Consider the following 17,484-nt stretch of genomic DNA (forward strand, 5'->3'; position numbering starts at 1 on the left):
GTCCACTGCACGCTGCTGGGAAGTGGTGGAGTGAACGTAGACAGGTCTGTAGATGACAGACTCCCCACCACTGGCCTGAAGGTCGGGGTGCTCAGGGCCTACCCTGACAACAGCAGCCTGTGCGGCTTTAATTACGTCCCACCCCTCTGGGCACAGTGTGGTCACTGGAAGGTGCATAGAGTTGGGCTGGCAAGCCTGGACTCCCCCCTGGCTGCTGCCTGAAGCCCTTGGCACATAGTAGGTGCTCACTAGGTGAGCTGTTGAGTGGTGCTTTCTAGAACCCACTCCCTTGAATCTGTCAAATGCAAGGCTCGTTGGCACAAGCTCTGGGCATCTGCAGGTTCTTCCCTGATATCTGTCCTCTCCTCCCGCCCCGGTTTTGGCTTCACAGAGGGAGGTGTGGGCTCAAGTGCTCCAGCTCTGAAGCTGTCTGTGGGGCTGAGCACCTCCTGCCCAGTTGTGTGACCTTGGGCACGTTTCTAACCCCTCGAGGCCTTGGTGTCCCCTCTCCAAAATGTAGATTGTAATCCTGTCCAGTCATGAGGTTGCTGTGAAGATTAGACGAGCATATGGTAGAGCCCCTAGAACAGCCCGGAACAGAGCAGGTGCTGTCATCTTTGTGGATATTGTTACCAGATGCTGGCTCCTGCCTCCCCGCCCCACCCTATCCACAAAAAGGCAGGTATCTCCTTGACGGATTACGGCCCCTCCCCTTTCCTCCGTCTCCCCTATTGTTCCGTCAGTTCCCTTGTGTATGCTCACGTCCACCCTCTCCCCCACTGGCCAGAAGGGCAGAGGCCCCATTTCCATCCAGAGCAGCCAGCTGAGCAGTCTTGCGAAGTCTGCGGCAAAGTTCACTGTCTCTGTCGAGAGAACCGTGGTGGGGCAGGATGGCCTGCGAGGCTGAATCAGCTCAGAGGATGAGGGTGACTGCAGAGAGGGGGAAGCAGCTGTTCTGCCCCTCACCCACCACCTGGGCAACCAGGCGGCTGGCCTGGAGTGAATGGGGAGGTAGAGGCAGGCTGGCCTCAGGACCCAGGATGGAAGGAGCAGGCAGCCGGTGGTCACGAGGCCCTGCTGGATGGACTCTGTGATTGATGCTTTGAGGGCTTCCCCCAGCCTTAGGGAGCAGGACTCAGGAGACCCTCTACCCCCTACGGTTTATGTCAACCTGCCTCCCTGTTCTCCTTGTGACATTGATATTCCCTTTGGCTGAGCCACAAAAAGTGCCCCTCTTGCCTCTTGCCCTGGAGGGGGAACCCACGAGCAGAGCGGATGGAGTGGATGTGTATGCTGAGAGGGAAGTGACAGAAGATGCTGGAGTGTGGGCTGGCAGCAGGGCAATAGCCCAGTGTGGTCTGGGGAGGAAGGAGGCAGGGCTCTGGTTGGCAGATGTCGGGGACTCACGCTGAAGACCAAGTCTTGGAGACAGACTGACCCAGGTTCAAGTCCCTCCCAGCCACGGGACCTTGGGCAAATTACCTGGCTGCACCTGCTCCATCTGCCTAGGGGCCTTAGGATACTAAATGCATCAGGTCACATAGGTGAGCAAGTGATCACTGGTGGCTTTGTCTCCCTGTTTCTGCAGATGATGTGTCCCCATATTTCAAGACGGAGCCTGTGCGAACACAGGTGCACCTGGAAGGAAACCGCCTGGTGCTCACATGCATGGCCGAGGGCAGCTGGCCGCTGGAGTTCAAGTGGCTGCACAACAACAGGGAGCTGACCAAGTTCTCCCTGGAATACAGGTAAACTGCGCCTCCCCGCCCTTCCTCCTGGCTGCCAGGACCACTGCCCTGCCTTGAAGAGGGCATGGTGAGGAGGGGGTTTGTGTGGCAGTGTGGGGCTCGGGGCTCCTGGGAGCCTGGAGTTCTGGAAGTGAGTGGCAAAGGCAGCCCTGCCCCGAGGTGAGATGGCTCCACCCTACTGATCCCTGCAGAGGATGGCTGGGTTGTGGACCAGGGGAGCTGCCTGGACAGGATGGTCTGTACCACAGTGCATAGGAGCAGAGGTGGTGTTGGGCACAGGGACTCACTAACAGCAGCTGTGGCTGTGGCTGTGGCTGTGGCTGTGACTGTGGCCCCCTGCTCACTCTCTCGAACCCTGCCATCTCCAGGGGACTCTTGTTGAGGGCCCTGGGTCCAATGGAGGGGTGGGGTCTGCAGCAACCCGGGATCAGTGAAGGAGGGGACATCTTCTATCTGTGGGAAATTCAGGTGGGACACAGAGATGGCCCTCTCAGGGCCTCTTGAGCTTATCTTCACTTCCTATCTGTGCCCATGCAATGGAGCTCTTGGGCCTGACTGGCCTTTCCCTGCTGGGATGTTGCCAGGTGGGGAGAAAGAAGAGCAGGGAAAGAGAACAGGGTCTCAGCAAGGGTGGATCTACTGCCAGCAGGGAAGCAGCCCCTCACCCAGGCCATCCTGGCCTCCAGCCTTTCCTCGCAGCCACAGACTGGGGCAGGCACTCCCTCCTTTCTGCTCTTATCCTCCCATCTCTGCCTGTTTTATTGGCTCCAACCCTGTGGCTGTTGGTTAATCCCAGGGCCTGATGTGCATAATCGCTTTTGTTGGGGAAACAAGATTGTCTTGCCCTGGGGATGTTGATACAAATCTGCCGCCAGGGATAGGCATGCAAATAAGAGGAGGGGTATAATTAATTGCTTGATCTGTCCTTCTGGAGAACCATCCTTTCCTTTAGGGATTGTGGAAGCCAGACTCCCCACCCCAGTCTTTCTGCCTTAACCCTGGACTGCATGGGCTGGTGTAGTGTGGCCACATTGGCAAAAGAAAGCCCAGGACAGGGCACCCCCTCCCCTCCTGCAGAAGGGAGAGCTGGATGAGCAAGCGAGAGGTCCTGCAGGGCTGGCCACTCTGGGCCTCCGGTTCTCCAGGAAGCCCACAAGGAGACCAGAAAGCTCTCCCTGAGCAGCCCCTGCTGTGGTTTTCAGTTGGGGGCCAGAGCCTCTCCTGGCCACAACCTGGCACCCCCAGGAAGTTGTGACCGTCTCTGTGAAGAGCCCCTGCATCATCTTAGACTTTGGACACACTCAAGTGGGTGACTAAGAGCATGGGATGGCATACCACGTGTGCAAGTGGTGCCAGGCCTAGCCTGCCCCTGACTTCTTCCGGCAGGGAACTGGAGGCAGGAGCCAGGAGGAGGAGAGGAGAGTTTGTTCCTTATCTGGTTCAGAGCTGCTCTTCTGGGGCCCTGGCACTGCTAGGATGCAAGGGTGGGTGGTACACAGAAGCAGGTTCCAGCTCAGTGGAAGGACCAGATGGAATGGGCTGCCTTTGAAAACAGGCAGCCCTTGTCCCTGCAGGCATTCTGGGAGTGGATGGGGTCCAGCTATTGGTGGTGATGATGATGATGATGAGGTCCAGCTGTTGATGATGATGATGATGACGATGATAACAATGATGATAGCAATCATAGACAATGAAAAAGAATTTATTATATGGCAGACATTATGATGTCCCTCTGTGATTATCTCATTTAATCCTGCCCACAATCCTATGAGTAGTTTCAGTTATTTCCCCCATTTTACAGATAAACACACTGAAGCCCAGAGAAGTTAAAGAAATCACCTAAAGTCAGATGGTTGAGTTGGGCTTCAAATATAAGCTGTCTGACAGCAGAGTGGGAATTTTTTACCATCCACCACACTGCCTCTCATTAAAGAAGGATTGCTGCAATTGCTTCCTTAATGTGTATCCTAAGCAGTCTTTCTGCTAACCATGCTCTGCAAATTCTAGAAAACAAAGCAATAGGGAGAATGCAGATACTCCATTTTATAGCTATGTTGGGTGGAAGTTATTCAAAGGAAATAGATGAGCGTGCACTTGGGAAACTCGTTCCTTTGCCTCCTCGCCCCTAAGAGTGTTGGATCTGGTGGCCTGGGGGCAATGCTGTGCCTGAATGCCGGTCTGATCAGGATTTTCCTTCAGTTAAAAACTTGCTGTGCCCCCGAGGCAAGGTCTGCACTCCTTAGAAGGGCCTTAGAACTCTTCCTGATCTGCTCCTGCTGGCATAGTCTCACCTCCTGCCACTCCTGCCAGACCAGACCATCAAGGTTCTCAGGACAGTTCTCTGCAAATTCCCTCTTCTCAGACTTTGTCCAAACTGTCCTATCCCCTCCACGGGAATATTTATATTTCCCCTTTTGGAAACTTTTTTCTCCTGCAGGGCCCAGCTCAAATTCCTTCTCTTTTAGAAAACCTTTTCTGATAATGCATGTATTCTTTTTTTTTTTTTTTTTTTGAGACAGAGTATTGCTCTGTCCCCCAGGCTGGAGTGCAGTGGTATGATCTTGGCTCACTGCAAGCTCTGCCTCCTGGGTTCACGCCATTCTCCTGCCTGAGCCCCCCAAGTAGCTGGGACTACAGGCGCCCGCCACCATGCCCGGCTAATTTTTTGTATTTTTTTTTTTTAGTAGAGACGGTGTTTCACTGTGTTAGCCAGGATGGTCTCGATCTACTGACCTCGTGATCCGCCCGTCTCAGCCTCCCAAAGTGCTGGGATTACAGGCGTGAGCCACCGCACCTAGCCAATAATGCATGTATTCTTAATTTCTCTCTCTCTCTCTTTCCCTTTCTCTTTCTTTCTCTCTCTCTCACACACACACATGCACACACACTGCTCCATCTCCTCTGTCGTTTGTGACTGTCCAGAAAGTATGGCCTTACATATCCCCTGACACCTTTTTTGCCTTCTCATTATTTACAGAGGAGACCACAAGTGGACCACAGAACCGAAGTCAGAGCTTCCAGAACCTTGGCAGTTTCTGGAACCTCAGGACTTAGAACCAAGAGCTTGATATTGCCAGGCCCTCTTCCCTCCAATCGCTCAGCTGTGCCCACCTCTGGGTTCATACTTCATGAAGTCACGAGTGACACTGAGAAGTTCAGGGCTCACAGGCTATAGCTGCCTGATTTCTGAGTAGAAGGAACTTCTCTGGAAGTTTCACTTAGAAAGTCCCAGGGAAGGATTCTGATTGGCCCAGCTCAGACCATCCCTGACCAGTTGTGGTGGGCAACAGCATGGAACACCCTGATTGGCCAGGCCTGTATCATGTATCTACTCCAGGGCTTGAGACACCAGGATTGGCAGCCCCCACACTACAGCCACGTGGTAGGGAAGAAGGGTGAAGTTGTTAACATAAGAAGGGAAAAGGGTAGTGGATAGATAGAAGCCACCTGTGTCCCTGGCTCATAGCAGGTGCTTCTTTCTTCTCTCTTTTAATTTTGATTTTTTTCAAATCTTAGTAAAATCATTAGTACTGTAAACACCTGCATACGTGTACCACCACAATTCCTAACATTTTGCTGATTTGTGCTCTCTTACTGTTCCCCTACACATGTATACACATGCACCTTTTCTGCTGAACTATTCAAGGATTTGCTGTAGATATCATGTCACTTCACTCGTAAGTAATATTTCCTAAGAGCAAGGCATTTGCCTGCAGAACCACGCACGACACAATTTTCACAGTTGGGAAATTTAACACTGATATAATACCACTATCTAAAATGCAGTCTATATTCAAGTTTCTCCATTTGTTCCGATGGACGTACCTTTATCCCAGTGTCCTTCATGGCCATGGTTGTTGTTCTTGTTCAATGCTGGACCTAATCGGGGATCACATGTGACCTTTAGTTGCCATGAGTCTTGATACACCTTAAATCTAGAACTGTTCCTTATTGTTTCTTTCCTACCTTTCATGGCTTTGGCACTTCTGAGAGTCCAGCTGGCTTTGCAGAATTTCCCTCAGTGTGGGTTTGTCCAGTTATATCCTCGTGATTAAACTCATGTTAAGCCTTTTGGGAACCATATTTGTAGGTATGTGTCTTTGATGCTTCACACTAGAAGGTGCCTGATGACAATTTGCCCCATTACTGCTGATGTTAGGTTTGGTGAACTGGTCAAGGTGATGTCCACCAGATTTCCCCATTGTCAAAAGGTTGAAGTATCTTCTTCCCTTTGTTATTGATGAGTGGACTATAGAGTGATAACTTGGGACTATGTGAATAATCTCCTTCCCAGGACCCTCCCACCCAGGGGTTTAGTATCCATTGATGAGTCTTACCCGAATCAGTTATTACTATGGTGGTTGTGATAAGGAGATTTTCTTGTATTCGTTTTACTTAGGTGGCATTCTTTTGTAAACAGCTTTCCTTTCTGACCCCCTTTAAAGTAATTTAGCATCAGTATAAACTCATGCATTATGTTTTTTTATTCAATGTGCTTTAATCCACCCATGTCATTGTTCATTTCCATACTCATCTTCACCTAAATTTGGCCAGTGGAACTCCTTCAAGCTGGAGCATGGGTCCTTTGAACATATCCCCACTAGATTCTGAACATCTCCTTGTTTTGGGCTCAACAAAATGTTCCAGGTTCACCTTTTAAATAAATGCATACTGAAAACTGCATTCCATAGGAGCCTGTCCAGCTTCAGAGCCCACGGCTCTCCAACCACTGCTGGATAGTGAGGACTTCCCTGTCTTTTACAAACCCCAGGCCTCTGAGTAAGATGATAATATCCAATTTTCAGGCAGGAAAATGGCTAAATTTACTCAGCAAGTTGAGAGAAAATAAGATTAGAAGTGCTGCCATAAATTTATGTTTCCAAAGGGAGGAAAGTTTATATTCATGTCCAATCTCTGAGAGTCTTTATTCTTGGTGGGTTCTGTAGCCAAATGGGTCTGGTGTGTGTGTGTGTGTGTGTGTGCGCGCGCACTACACGAAGGCAAGCCTCTGCACCCTTCTCAGTACGTGTGACACAAATATGTGGCACAAATATGTGGGTCCACCTCCATCATTGGGGTCAGAGTGAAAAGAGCATAGATGTTGAAGTCAGGCCTGCATGAATATGACCCTGTCCCTGCTAGCTCTGTCACCTTAGGCAGAAGTGGTTAGCCACCCCGAATTTGTTTTCTCTTCTTGAAATCAGGCACAGTAATGCCTACGTCAGAGAAGTATTGTAAGGAATACCTGGGATTCTATAGGTCAAGCCCACCCTGGTACAGTACATGTGACATGAATGGTACCTGTTAGGATTATTCAAGGTGTCTGTCTCGACAAGATCATGGGACAGATCTGATAACAAACCCCCCAGAAAATCACGTGTGTAGGTAGCTTGTCTCCTCTGAGTGGCTACCTGGGGCTCTGTACACCTGTGTAGAACTCCTCTTAGGCCAGAGCTGTGAGAGCCCTTTGTTGGTGACAAATCTTTATCCATTTTGAAACCAGCCTTGAATTTCCAGTTTGAGAAATGAGGTGGCTCTAAGAGCTGGGAGCACAACAAGGAAACAAAACAAAATCTGACTTTAAAGAAATGAGATCCTTTCTCTCATGTGAGCAGGAGGATACTCCGTGGGAGACGCTCCTCAAGGTGTGGACATTGGCCCCACGGCCTGCCTCTCCCCTGGAACAGGCACGCAGCTTCCCAAAGTGATTCCTGGGGCATATGCTGGGGACAGGTGGTGGGGGGAGGAAGAACACAAAACTTATCTGGATATATAGAGTCTAATGTATGGAGTCTAATGTGTCTGCTAAAATATGTGTGTGTGTGTGCATGCACATGTGTGTATGTGTTCGTGTGTGTATGATTCCCACACAGCCTTGTACGCAGGTTAACAATTAGTCACGAGCCTGTCTGAGTACAGCAGGGAGGTGTGTGTGCAACTCACATAAAAGCCATAGAGGTCAGGCCCTCTTGTGTTAGTGCTTGAGCCTCTCTCATCTGACCACTCTCAGCTCCCTCCTCTCCAGGAGCCATCTCCCAGGTTGAATCCATTCAGCTTAAGTTTACATCCGTTTCACCAGCAAGGGCAGCATGGCTGGAGACAACCCCCCTGGCTGGAGAAATGACAGTACAGAGGATGGAGATGGAGGAGGACAGAGGGAGGATGGAGGAGAGTGGAGGAAGGATGGATGGAGGATGGAGGATGGAGGAGATGGAGGGAGGATGGATGGAGGACGGAGGAGAATGGAGGGAGGATGGACAGAGGATGGAGAACTGAGGGAGGATGGAAAGAGGACGGAGGAGAACAGAGGGAGGATGGACAGAGGCTAGAGGGGGGATGAATGGAGGATGGAGGAGAATGGAGGGAGGATGGACAGAGGATGGAGGAGATGGAGGGAGGATGGAGGAGAATGGAGGGAGGATGGATGGAGGACGGAGGAGATGGAGGGAGGATGGACAGAGGATGGAGGAGAATGGAGAGAGGATGGAGAAGGATGGAGGAGATGGAGGGAGGATGGAGAAGGATGGAGGAGATGGAGGGAGGATGGATGGAGGATGGAGGAGAATGGAGGGAGGATGGACGGAGGATGGAGGAGAGTGGAGGGAGATGGATGGAGGATGGAGGAGATGGAGGGAGGATAGATGGAGGATGGAGGAGAATGGAGGGAGGATGGACGGAGGATGGAGGAGAATGGAGGAAGGATGGACGAAGGATGGACCCTGCCACCCATCCTTGGGTCTGTGCCCTGGCAACGTCATCAACCAGATGATTTTGTCCCACCTTGGTAACACCTTCTGGCATAATTATTCTCACACTTAAAATCGAATAGGAGAAAAAAGAAAAGCAAGACGGATCACTCTCTCTCTCTCTCTCACACACACACACACACACACACACACACACACACACACACACACACAGATTCCCATGCATAATTGGGCATGCACACATTAATGTTTATGGAGGCTCACGGGTGCCAAGTCCTTTACAGCCGTCATCTCACAACAGGTGAATCTCATTACCCTCATTATGCAAATGATGAACCCGAAGTTCAGAGAGGGTCAGAAACTTGCCTGGGATTATCCAGAGAGTGAGTGGCAGATCCGGGAGCACTGTTGGACCTGAGTGTGCTGCCTCCTCTGCAAAGGCACACACGGTTTCCCAGCGGGCTCCTTCTGTCCCTGCCCCACATCACTGTATGTCATTCTTCTGCCCCGAGGGCCATGAAACCAGGACCCCCTTCCGAGAGACAAGCGTGAGGGTGTGAGACCAGCTGAGGCCGAGTCCCATCCCTGGCCCATGTGGAGAAGAGCAGATGTGTGCAGGGGAGGCCCAGGAGAGCCAGGTGGGCATCTGGCCGGCCCCAGGCTGGGTCCCCAGCCCCCCTGCCATGCTGAGGTCCTTGTGGTAGAGCTGTGGTGTCTGTGAACTGCATGGGCTTGGCAACTGGGAGAAGAAAGTATATCTGAGGCAGAGAAGCCCGGCAAGGGACACAAAAGCAGGGGATGCACGCGGAGCCGCTGGCAGCCTTTGAAACTCCTCAGATAAGAAGATGAAGAGAAATTCCCCAGGCCAGCGGCTTTGTCTCTGGCTTCTTTGGCCCTCTTTCTGGCCTCCCCTTAGAAGAGAGAGCAGGCAGCAGAGATGGGGAGGCAGAGGCCAGCGGGCCTTCCCAGAGGGCACGGGAGCACATGCATGGCATGGGGTGAGTGCCAGGAACCGAGCCAAGCTCTTACTGGCAGCAGTTCTGGAAGGCTAGTGCAATTATTATCTCTGCTTCCTAACTAGAATTCACAGCTCAGAGAGGTTCAGCAACCTACCCAAGGTCACACAGCCAGTACACCGGCTGTACACAGCCAGTGGCACTTTCTAAGCCACTGCAGAAGGAGAAATAGTACATTAACTCTTATTAACAAACACTCCAAATGATCACCTAGCTCATGCCAGGCCCCACACCAGTGTCTTTTACTTCAGTTCTTCTGAATCCCTTAACATCAGCAACTCCTGGAAAGGGAGGCATCTTGATACATGAGGAACACAAAGGCTCAGGTTTCATTTCTTGTCCAAGATCTGAAATCATAGAGTTAAGACAAGTGCCAGGCCTTCTGCTTCCAAGCCTGGTAAAGGAACGGCAGGAGATGCCAGCGTTTGTTCATTCATCAGGCAAGGACTGGGGCCCTTCTGCCTGCCCGGCACAGAGCTAGGCAAGGAGGACAATTGGAAAGGCAGTGCCAGCCCCGCCTGCCCCGCCACCTTTGGAAATGTTTGTTCCCACTGGAGCCAGAGGTGCCCACAGGACTCTAAGTACCGCGGCTGAGGAGCAACAGCAGGGGACTGAGGCCAAGTGAGCGTGGGAGTTTCAGGAAGAGGCAGGAAGAGGCGAGCAGGAGCTGGAGGAGTTTGGAGCAGCCCCTGGGAGACACAGAACTTGAGCAGTGTGGACAAACCGTGAGAGAAAGAGGTGCTCCTGTCAGGAGATGCCAGCATCCCTGGGTTACTACAATGGGTGCCGGTTGTGACCAGATACTGGGTGCTGGTGATGTGGCCCTAAATAAGACAAGAAGATCCTGGCCCCCACGTGTAGAAGCAGAACTAAATAATAGTGCAAGTGTGGGTGGATTCCAGTTTTGATGCGTGATTTCAAGGGAAGGGAAGGTCAAACAGATTCCACTGGGGAAGTTGGGACCCAGAGAATGAGTGGAGGTAGCCAGGGCAGGGGGATGCCAAGGAATGGTCCCTGCAGCTCCATCCAAGGACCTTGTGTCTGGAGGATCTGAAAGAAGGTTCACGTGGCCAAGGAGGACACTGGGGCGAGATCAACTAGGGGCGTTTAGCTCTCTTAGGGACTTGCATTTTCCGCCAGAAGCTATGTGGAGCCCTCGAATGGTTTTTCCCAGGGAAAGGACATGATCAGATGCTCATGTTTCAAATCTTTGCTCAGGAAGCTGGGTGAGAAGGGGGTGGAAGAGAGCAGAGAGGAGGTGTGGGTCCATTCTGCTGGGAGGGGCGGCTGGGCCCTCTTGGTGGGAGCGGATGGGTCTGAGATGCATTGAGGAGGGGTGACTGGTGGGACGTGAGGCTCTGCTGGCCATGCAGGAGAGGGAGGAAGATGGGCACTGAGGTGGTTGATGAAGGAATCCCAGGCGGAGAAGGAGCTTTCTGGGAAGACACTGTACTGAGTTTTGGATGCTGGATAGGGATGTCCAACAGGCAACTAGAAGAAAGTCTGAAGATATTAATTTAGGACTCACTGGTGTTGACATGGCAGGATGAGAGAATGAGGAAAGGGCTCTGTGGTCCCAGCAGGCCATATATGAGGGAGTTGGAAACCAGCCTGGCGGAACAAAACCTAGAGGCTGGGTGGGAGAGGGGAAGCCTGGAGATTCCAGTGTCTTGGGAGGAAAGAGGTTGTATTCTTGGTTTAGGAACGACCAACTGTGTCAACCGCTGCTGGATTCTAAAATCATGAGCTCCGGCTGGGCGCGGTGGCTCACGCCTATAATCCCAGCACTTCAGGAGGCCAAGGTGGGTGGATCACCTGACCGTCAGGAGCTTGAGACCAGCCTGGCCAACATGGTGAAACCCCCGTCTCTACTAAAAATACAAAAGTTAGCCAGGTGTGGTAGCTCGTGCTTGTAAGGCCAGCTACTTGGGAGGCTGAGGCAGGAGAATTACTTGAACCTGGGAGGCAGAGGTTGCAGTGAGCCAAGATCACACCACTACATTCCAGCCTAGGTGACAAAGCGAGACCCCAGCTCAAAACATAAATAAAAACAAATAAATAAATCATCAGCTCAATTTAGGGACATAGAAGTCTGGTGACCTTCAGGAGGGGGAGGATAGGGCAAGTTGAGGAGTGAGAGAGGGATGAGCAAGTCGGGGCAGGGAGTGGAGGGGAATCCTCACAGGCAGGTAGGAATCAAGAATTGGAGACTGGAAGGGGCATGACAGGTTGAGCCAGTTGCCCCAGGAAGTGGGAGACACGGCTGACCCAAGATGGCAGAGGTAGGACCTGGGATGCCAGGAAGAATCTTCTCGGATACATCCAGCAGGCAGTGGACAGTCTCGAAAGGATTTTGCTTGAGGGAGTACAAGACTCTGTATCACCGGGTCCTGTCCATCTCTCCAGCCTCCTCTCTCACTAACTCCCTTCGCTAGTGGGCAGAACGCATTGTGCACCCATGGTCTCTGCTCTTTCATGGCCTCGTGCCCATGCCCACCTCTGTCCTCCACCTCTACCGTCCTCTCACGCCTCTGCTACCTGGCAAACCCTTATTTATCTTCCCAGATCCAGCCCCAGCATCCCCCCTTGTGATGTCCAGTCCTGCCCCTGACTCGCTGTGTGCCTTTGAGCAAACTGCTTAATCCCTGCCTCGGTTGCCTAGTCTGGAAAATGGGAATAAGACCAGTAGCTACCTCCCAGGGTGGCCGGGAATGTCATGCAAGATGAAGCGTGCAGAAGAGTGTCTGGTCACAGATGGCTCTATCAATGGAAAGGATGGTCTGAGAGCCCCCAAGGGCATGACGCTGACTCCCACCCAGCAGGGCAGGCTCCTCCCACCTCACTCTTCCTAGCCACGGTTCCTTCCCACCCTCCTGGGAAGTCCAGGTTCCTTTTCCTCAGTGAAGCTAGATCCTATCTCCCTGTTCCAGCCCTTTGGAGATTTACTCCAATTTGGCCATAAGCTTGGACATCTTGTCTGAAAATTGAAGGCTGATGGTGAGAAAACTGAAGTACAGGAATTAGTTATGATGGGCATAAATTGAATTTTAATAGAGATGTACGTGGCATGGAGCCAGTGTACTCAGGCAGAGGGAAGGTAGTAATTAAAAGTTAACGAGTTTGGAAATGGTGAAATCCTCAGGGAGGAATGGGAGAGGTGGGCTGGGAGGAGAAGCAGGCTGTCCTTCTCCCGACCTGAGGCCAGCTCCTCCCACTCCTGAGGATCGGGGAAGGTGGGGAGGCTGAAGGGACCTCATCTGCACACATAGCACGCGCGTGCACACACACACACACACTCACACACACGGGGCAGGCCTCCAATATCCAACAGCGGGGCTGAGGGCGAGGCGGGGGTATCACTGTTTGAGGACCCTCAGGCCACAGCCTTATGCTGCCTGGGGGGAAGGCACCAGCTAGAAACAGCTAGAGCAGGGCTTCTCAGCCTCTGCACTGCTGACATGGGAGGATGGAAACTTCTTTGTTGGAGGGTGGGAGTCTGTCATGTGTGATGCAAGGTGTTAAGAGGCAGCCCTGGCCTATAACCCCTGGATCCCAATAGACACCTTCTGGATGTGACAACCAAAAATGTCTCCAGATGCTGCCACTTGTGTCCTGGGGCAACAGCACCCCCATTGAGAACCATGGCCTACAGTGAGGTGCTGGCATCCCGCGGACTCTCCCAGCTGGAGCCAAGCTGCCCTTCTGTGCGTAGGTGCCCTGGCACATGGGGTCAGGGGCCTGGCATGGAAGGAAGGGGTGAAGAGCTGGCTGGCCACCCCTCGCTCCCTCTTGTGGGTCCCTCCAGCCCCCTTTTTCATAACAATTCAAGTAGAAGGTGCTTCCTGCTGCACGGGCCACCTTCCTTGATGCTCTGTTGGATCCTCAGCCTGGGGCAGGTATAACACCTCCACTGCGCAGAGAAGTCAGAGGCTCAGAGAGAATGATTTGCTCCTGCCTTCTCTCATCAGTCCTGCTAAAACCATTAGCCAAGAGGTTGAGGCTACTGGTGCAAGAGGACACGGGGTGGTGCTCCTTACGACCTGCTTCCCACAGATGCACGTGGTCCTGCACGCAGCCCGTCCCCCAACCCTGGCCTGGGAGGCCCCCTCCTGCTTTAGGACAGGTTCTTCCTGACATGAGGTGCCCGAGTGCGGCCTCAGGATTTGCTAGTCAGTAGCAGGGAAAGCCAGTGTGGTGGCAGATGGGAGGGAGAGAGGCAGCAGGGAGCATCCCCAAGGGTCAGGGCTGGTGCTGGGCAGCGAGAGGCACAGGTGGCTCCTCGTGCCTCGAGTTGACAACCTCGCAATAATTATGTCAATTAAGACTAATAAGTTCAAAGTGTAAGGGGAAAGGCGGAAAAAAGATGCAAAAGTCTCTCAAACCGTGGCTGGCTTGGTTTCCATAGCAACCTGTTTGCTCACACTCTCTGTAACGGGTCCTGGCTTGGGGAGAAAATGGGTGCCCAACTCTCAAGGAAGCTAGAGATGGACGATGGATGTGGCCTCGCTGGATCTGGGCTGAGGGCACCAGTGCAGGGGGCAGGCAGGGGAAACTAGGAGCTATGAGAGAGTCACGCAGCCACAGAACACCTCAGCTGGCATCCAGGCCAAGCCCTGTTTTACAGGGGGGACATGGTGGCCCTGAGTGGAAATGACTTCTTGGGGGACACGGCATGAGTTCACATCAGAATTAAAATTCAGACCCAGGCCCCCTGAGTCTCCGTGCAGTGCTGCTTGGATCTCACTGGGCTCCCTAGCTTCTCAGCATCCTGGCGTGATCAGAGGCAAAGGTGCCAACATCAATTTCACTCAATGTCATTTCCCTGGTCAGGCTGGGCACCTGGGAACAGGCGAGGGACTCGCCGTGTCAGGTATGGGAACTTTGCCAGGCCCGGCATCCCCAGGTCACAGGTTCTGTCCTCACCTCTCTCTTCTGATGGGATGTTTGCAGAGTTCCCTCGATGTCCGTGTTTGGTTGCAGGATCACGCAAGGATGTCACAGCCCACAGAGAGCTGTAGGTGGGACAGGGAGGACATTTCCATGAATCTGTGGAGCTCTCTGAAGCTGGGGCAGGCAGGGAGGTGCTGCTGTCTCTCAAAGGCACTCTGTGTGCCCATGCACAGCTCTGGACGTCCATCCATGGTCCACAGAGCATGACCCCACACACAGCCGTGCACAGCATGCTTTCATTAGTGTTAATACATTTAATTCTCACAAGGAGGGCTGTGAGGATCCAAAACACCTATTGCTTTGCTTTTACTTAATACAAAACACTTAATGCTTCCCATTTTATAGATACAGAAACTGAGGCCCAGAGAGGTAAAGTGACACGTCCAGGGTCACACTGCAAATTAGGGGTGAGCTAGGGATGTGGACCTGCCACCAGCTCCTCTGCACGGAACAGTCTGGAATGCACAGGTGCGCACACACAGCCACACCCTCACTTCTTCCTGTCATCTCCTCCTACTTCCCAGCAAACGGATGCATTTCCATGGTCCATCCTGACAGCCCTGGGGCCCCGCAGGCCACATCCTCCCAGACTCCCCAATGTGCCGCACAGAACATGCAAATGAAGCACTCGCCGCCGCCTTTAATGAAAGGCTCCCGAGGAAAGCTCTTCTCTGATGAACTGAGGCTATTTATTTCCACCACAAGGAAATTTAACATGCAAATTAGGAAGGGTTTGATCATTCATTACCTGTGATTGACATATTTGAATTTGGCCTGAATCCCTGGTAACGGGTGCACAGACATGGGCGCAGGCCATGTGTGGCCCACAGTCCTTGGGGAGGGGAGGGTGGTCTCCATCAGAGGCACATATGTTTTTTATCTGGGATGGTTCAGTGCATGGAAATGAGAGTTCATTCTTTTTCCCCACGCAGCTGGGCTGGAGACCCCGCTTACCCTGAGAATCTCCCGCTTTCCACCCCCTCCCAGGTCCTCCTGCGCCCGGCCTTGGCTCTCAGCCAGGACACAGAAACTAATTAGATCTTGACTCAGTTATGCGCTCAGGCAGGCAAATGGCCTAGACAGACGCCTGGGGAGTTGGTAATGACCCCTGCTTCCTGGGGGCTGCCGTGGCGCCCGACTCCCCCTCCCCCCCGGAGCCCATTCATAGGATTCCTCAGTGTGGGAGGATGCAGGTACCTCTCCCCTGTGTCTTTGTTCCCCTGAAGAGGAATATCTGCAGTGGGCCATTTGGCAGGGGAGCTGGGGTTTCTGACTTACCAGTCCAGTCTTCTCCCAGGGTCACCCAAGTCCCCTGCGGTGGCAGAGACTCCTCCTGGGAGGGGGTTGAAAATAGGGGTTTCGGCTCTAACTGGCAGCCCCTGGGGGCTGAGAGATGCTGGTGTGTTCTGCAACTCAAGATAAACAGAAAGCATAGGTAGGGGGTTCCAGGCACTGGTGGGCTCACAGACAGCTGGAGAAGGAAGAAGCCATTCTTTCTGCAGAATGAAGGCTAGTGACTAAGAGAGACAGTCTCCCCAGGGGAGATAGGTCCCTGGAGGCCAACCCACAGCGCATCCACAGGCTCCAGCCAGCGCGGCACTCAAACACCATGGGCCCCGGGAGTGCAGAGTGAGGTCCTGCCCGTAGGAGCGTGCCGGCCAGGCCACAGATAGCTACTCTGGTCAGCTACCTACTGCTGCTTAGGAAACCAACTCAGCACTTGGTGGCTTAAACAACCGGGATAATTATTCCCCCCGTCTCTCCTGGGCTCACCATGAAGTTGTGCCCATCTGGCAGTTGGCTTGGGCTGGGCTTGGTAGGGACAGCTGGGTGCGAGATCTCTTTCTCCACGTGGTTTCTCCTCCTTGGTAGCATGGTGGGCCACCATGGTGTTGGGGCCGTGATCTTAGAGGGTGAATGTAGAAGCTACAAGGACCATTCTGTCAATGAAAGCAAGTCATGAAGCCGGCCCAGATTTCGGAAGTGGGGAAATGGACTCCACATCCTGACGGGGGTCGCTGTAAAATATCAGAGCCATGCTCCTCAGTCTCCTCCTGGCCTCCTCTCAGATCTGGCCGTTACCCCAAAGCCCACACCGATCACCTTTTCTAGATGGCAGCTCGCAGGCGGGTCCCCAGGGCTTCATTAGCACGGTTCTGGTCCAATTCTCCCACTTGGTATCTCTGAAGGCACCCACAAGGGTGACTTTGGAAAACCCAGAGAGAATGGGCAAGGATTGGAACTGAGTCATGGAGGACAAAGAGCAGAAAGCTCAGAGCTGGTGGGACTGAGTCTGGGACCTGCTGCCTGTGGTCTGAGCAGATGTGGAGAAAGGCAGAGAGAGGGGCCAGGCGCAGTGGCTCACACTTGCAAGCACAGAGACCTGTGCAACATAGCGAGACCTCGTCTCTACTAAAAATAAAAATGTTAGCTGGGTATAGTGGTGCGCGCCTGTACTCCCAGTTCCTTGGGAGGTTGAGGTGGGAGGATCGCTTGAGCTCAGGCGGTCAAGGCTGCAGTGAGCCATGATCATGCTACTGTACTCCAGCCTGGATGGCAGAGCAAGACCCTGTCAAAAAAAAAAAAAAAAAAAAAAAAAAAAAAGCCAAAAAGCAGAAAGGCAGAGAGAGGAGTTGGCTCTGGGGCGTAAGGCTCCCAGCAGCCAAGGTCACAGCTTCTGACACCTGGGACTGAAGCTCCCCAGGCTGCTTTGCTGGGCCAGGGCTTGTCTGAGATAAGGATGTGTTGAGCCGTGTCAGGGTGCTGTTAGAGGGTGCTGAGAGCAAGGACAGATAAAGGAGTAATAATAACATTAATAATAACGGCAACAGCTAACTCTTAAAGATTGCTGACTATGCCTTACGCCAGCCCATGTCCTAAGCACACTACATGTATTAACTCATTTAATCCTCACACTGGATCTTCAGGTAGGGGCTATAGTAGGGTGGTTAAGAGCACAAAATCTAGAAGCCCACTGAGGCTCTGTCAACTACTGGCCGTGCAAACTTGGGCAAGTTCCTTAACATCTATGTTCCTTGGTTTCCTGATCTTTTTTATCTGCCA

At 52.6% G+C, this 17,484-nt stretch overlaps 1 protein-coding gene across 2 annotated transcripts in view; it reads left to right on the forward strand.

Annotated features, from left to right (window-relative positions):
• SDK2 (sidekick cell adhesion molecule 2) overlaps nt 1-17,484 on the forward strand; it is a 306,801-nt gene that overhangs the window by 135,416 nt on the left and 153,901 nt on the right. For both annotated transcript variants that reach the window (XM_055242380.2, XM_055242381.2), the window contains exon 2: nt 1,589-1,748. In XM_055242380.2, the coding sequence (XP_055098355.1) occupies nt 1,589-1,748 (160 nt within the window). The remainder of the gene's footprint in view (nt 1-1,588; nt 1,749-17,484) is intronic.

The sequence above is a fragment of the Symphalangus syndactylus genome, chromosome 14, assembly GCF_028878055.3.
Source record: "Symphalangus syndactylus isolate Jambi chromosome 14, NHGRI_mSymSyn1-v2.1_pri, whole genome shotgun sequence".
Lineage (NCBI taxonomy): Eukaryota > Metazoa > Chordata > Mammalia > Primates > Hylobatidae > Symphalangus > Symphalangus syndactylus.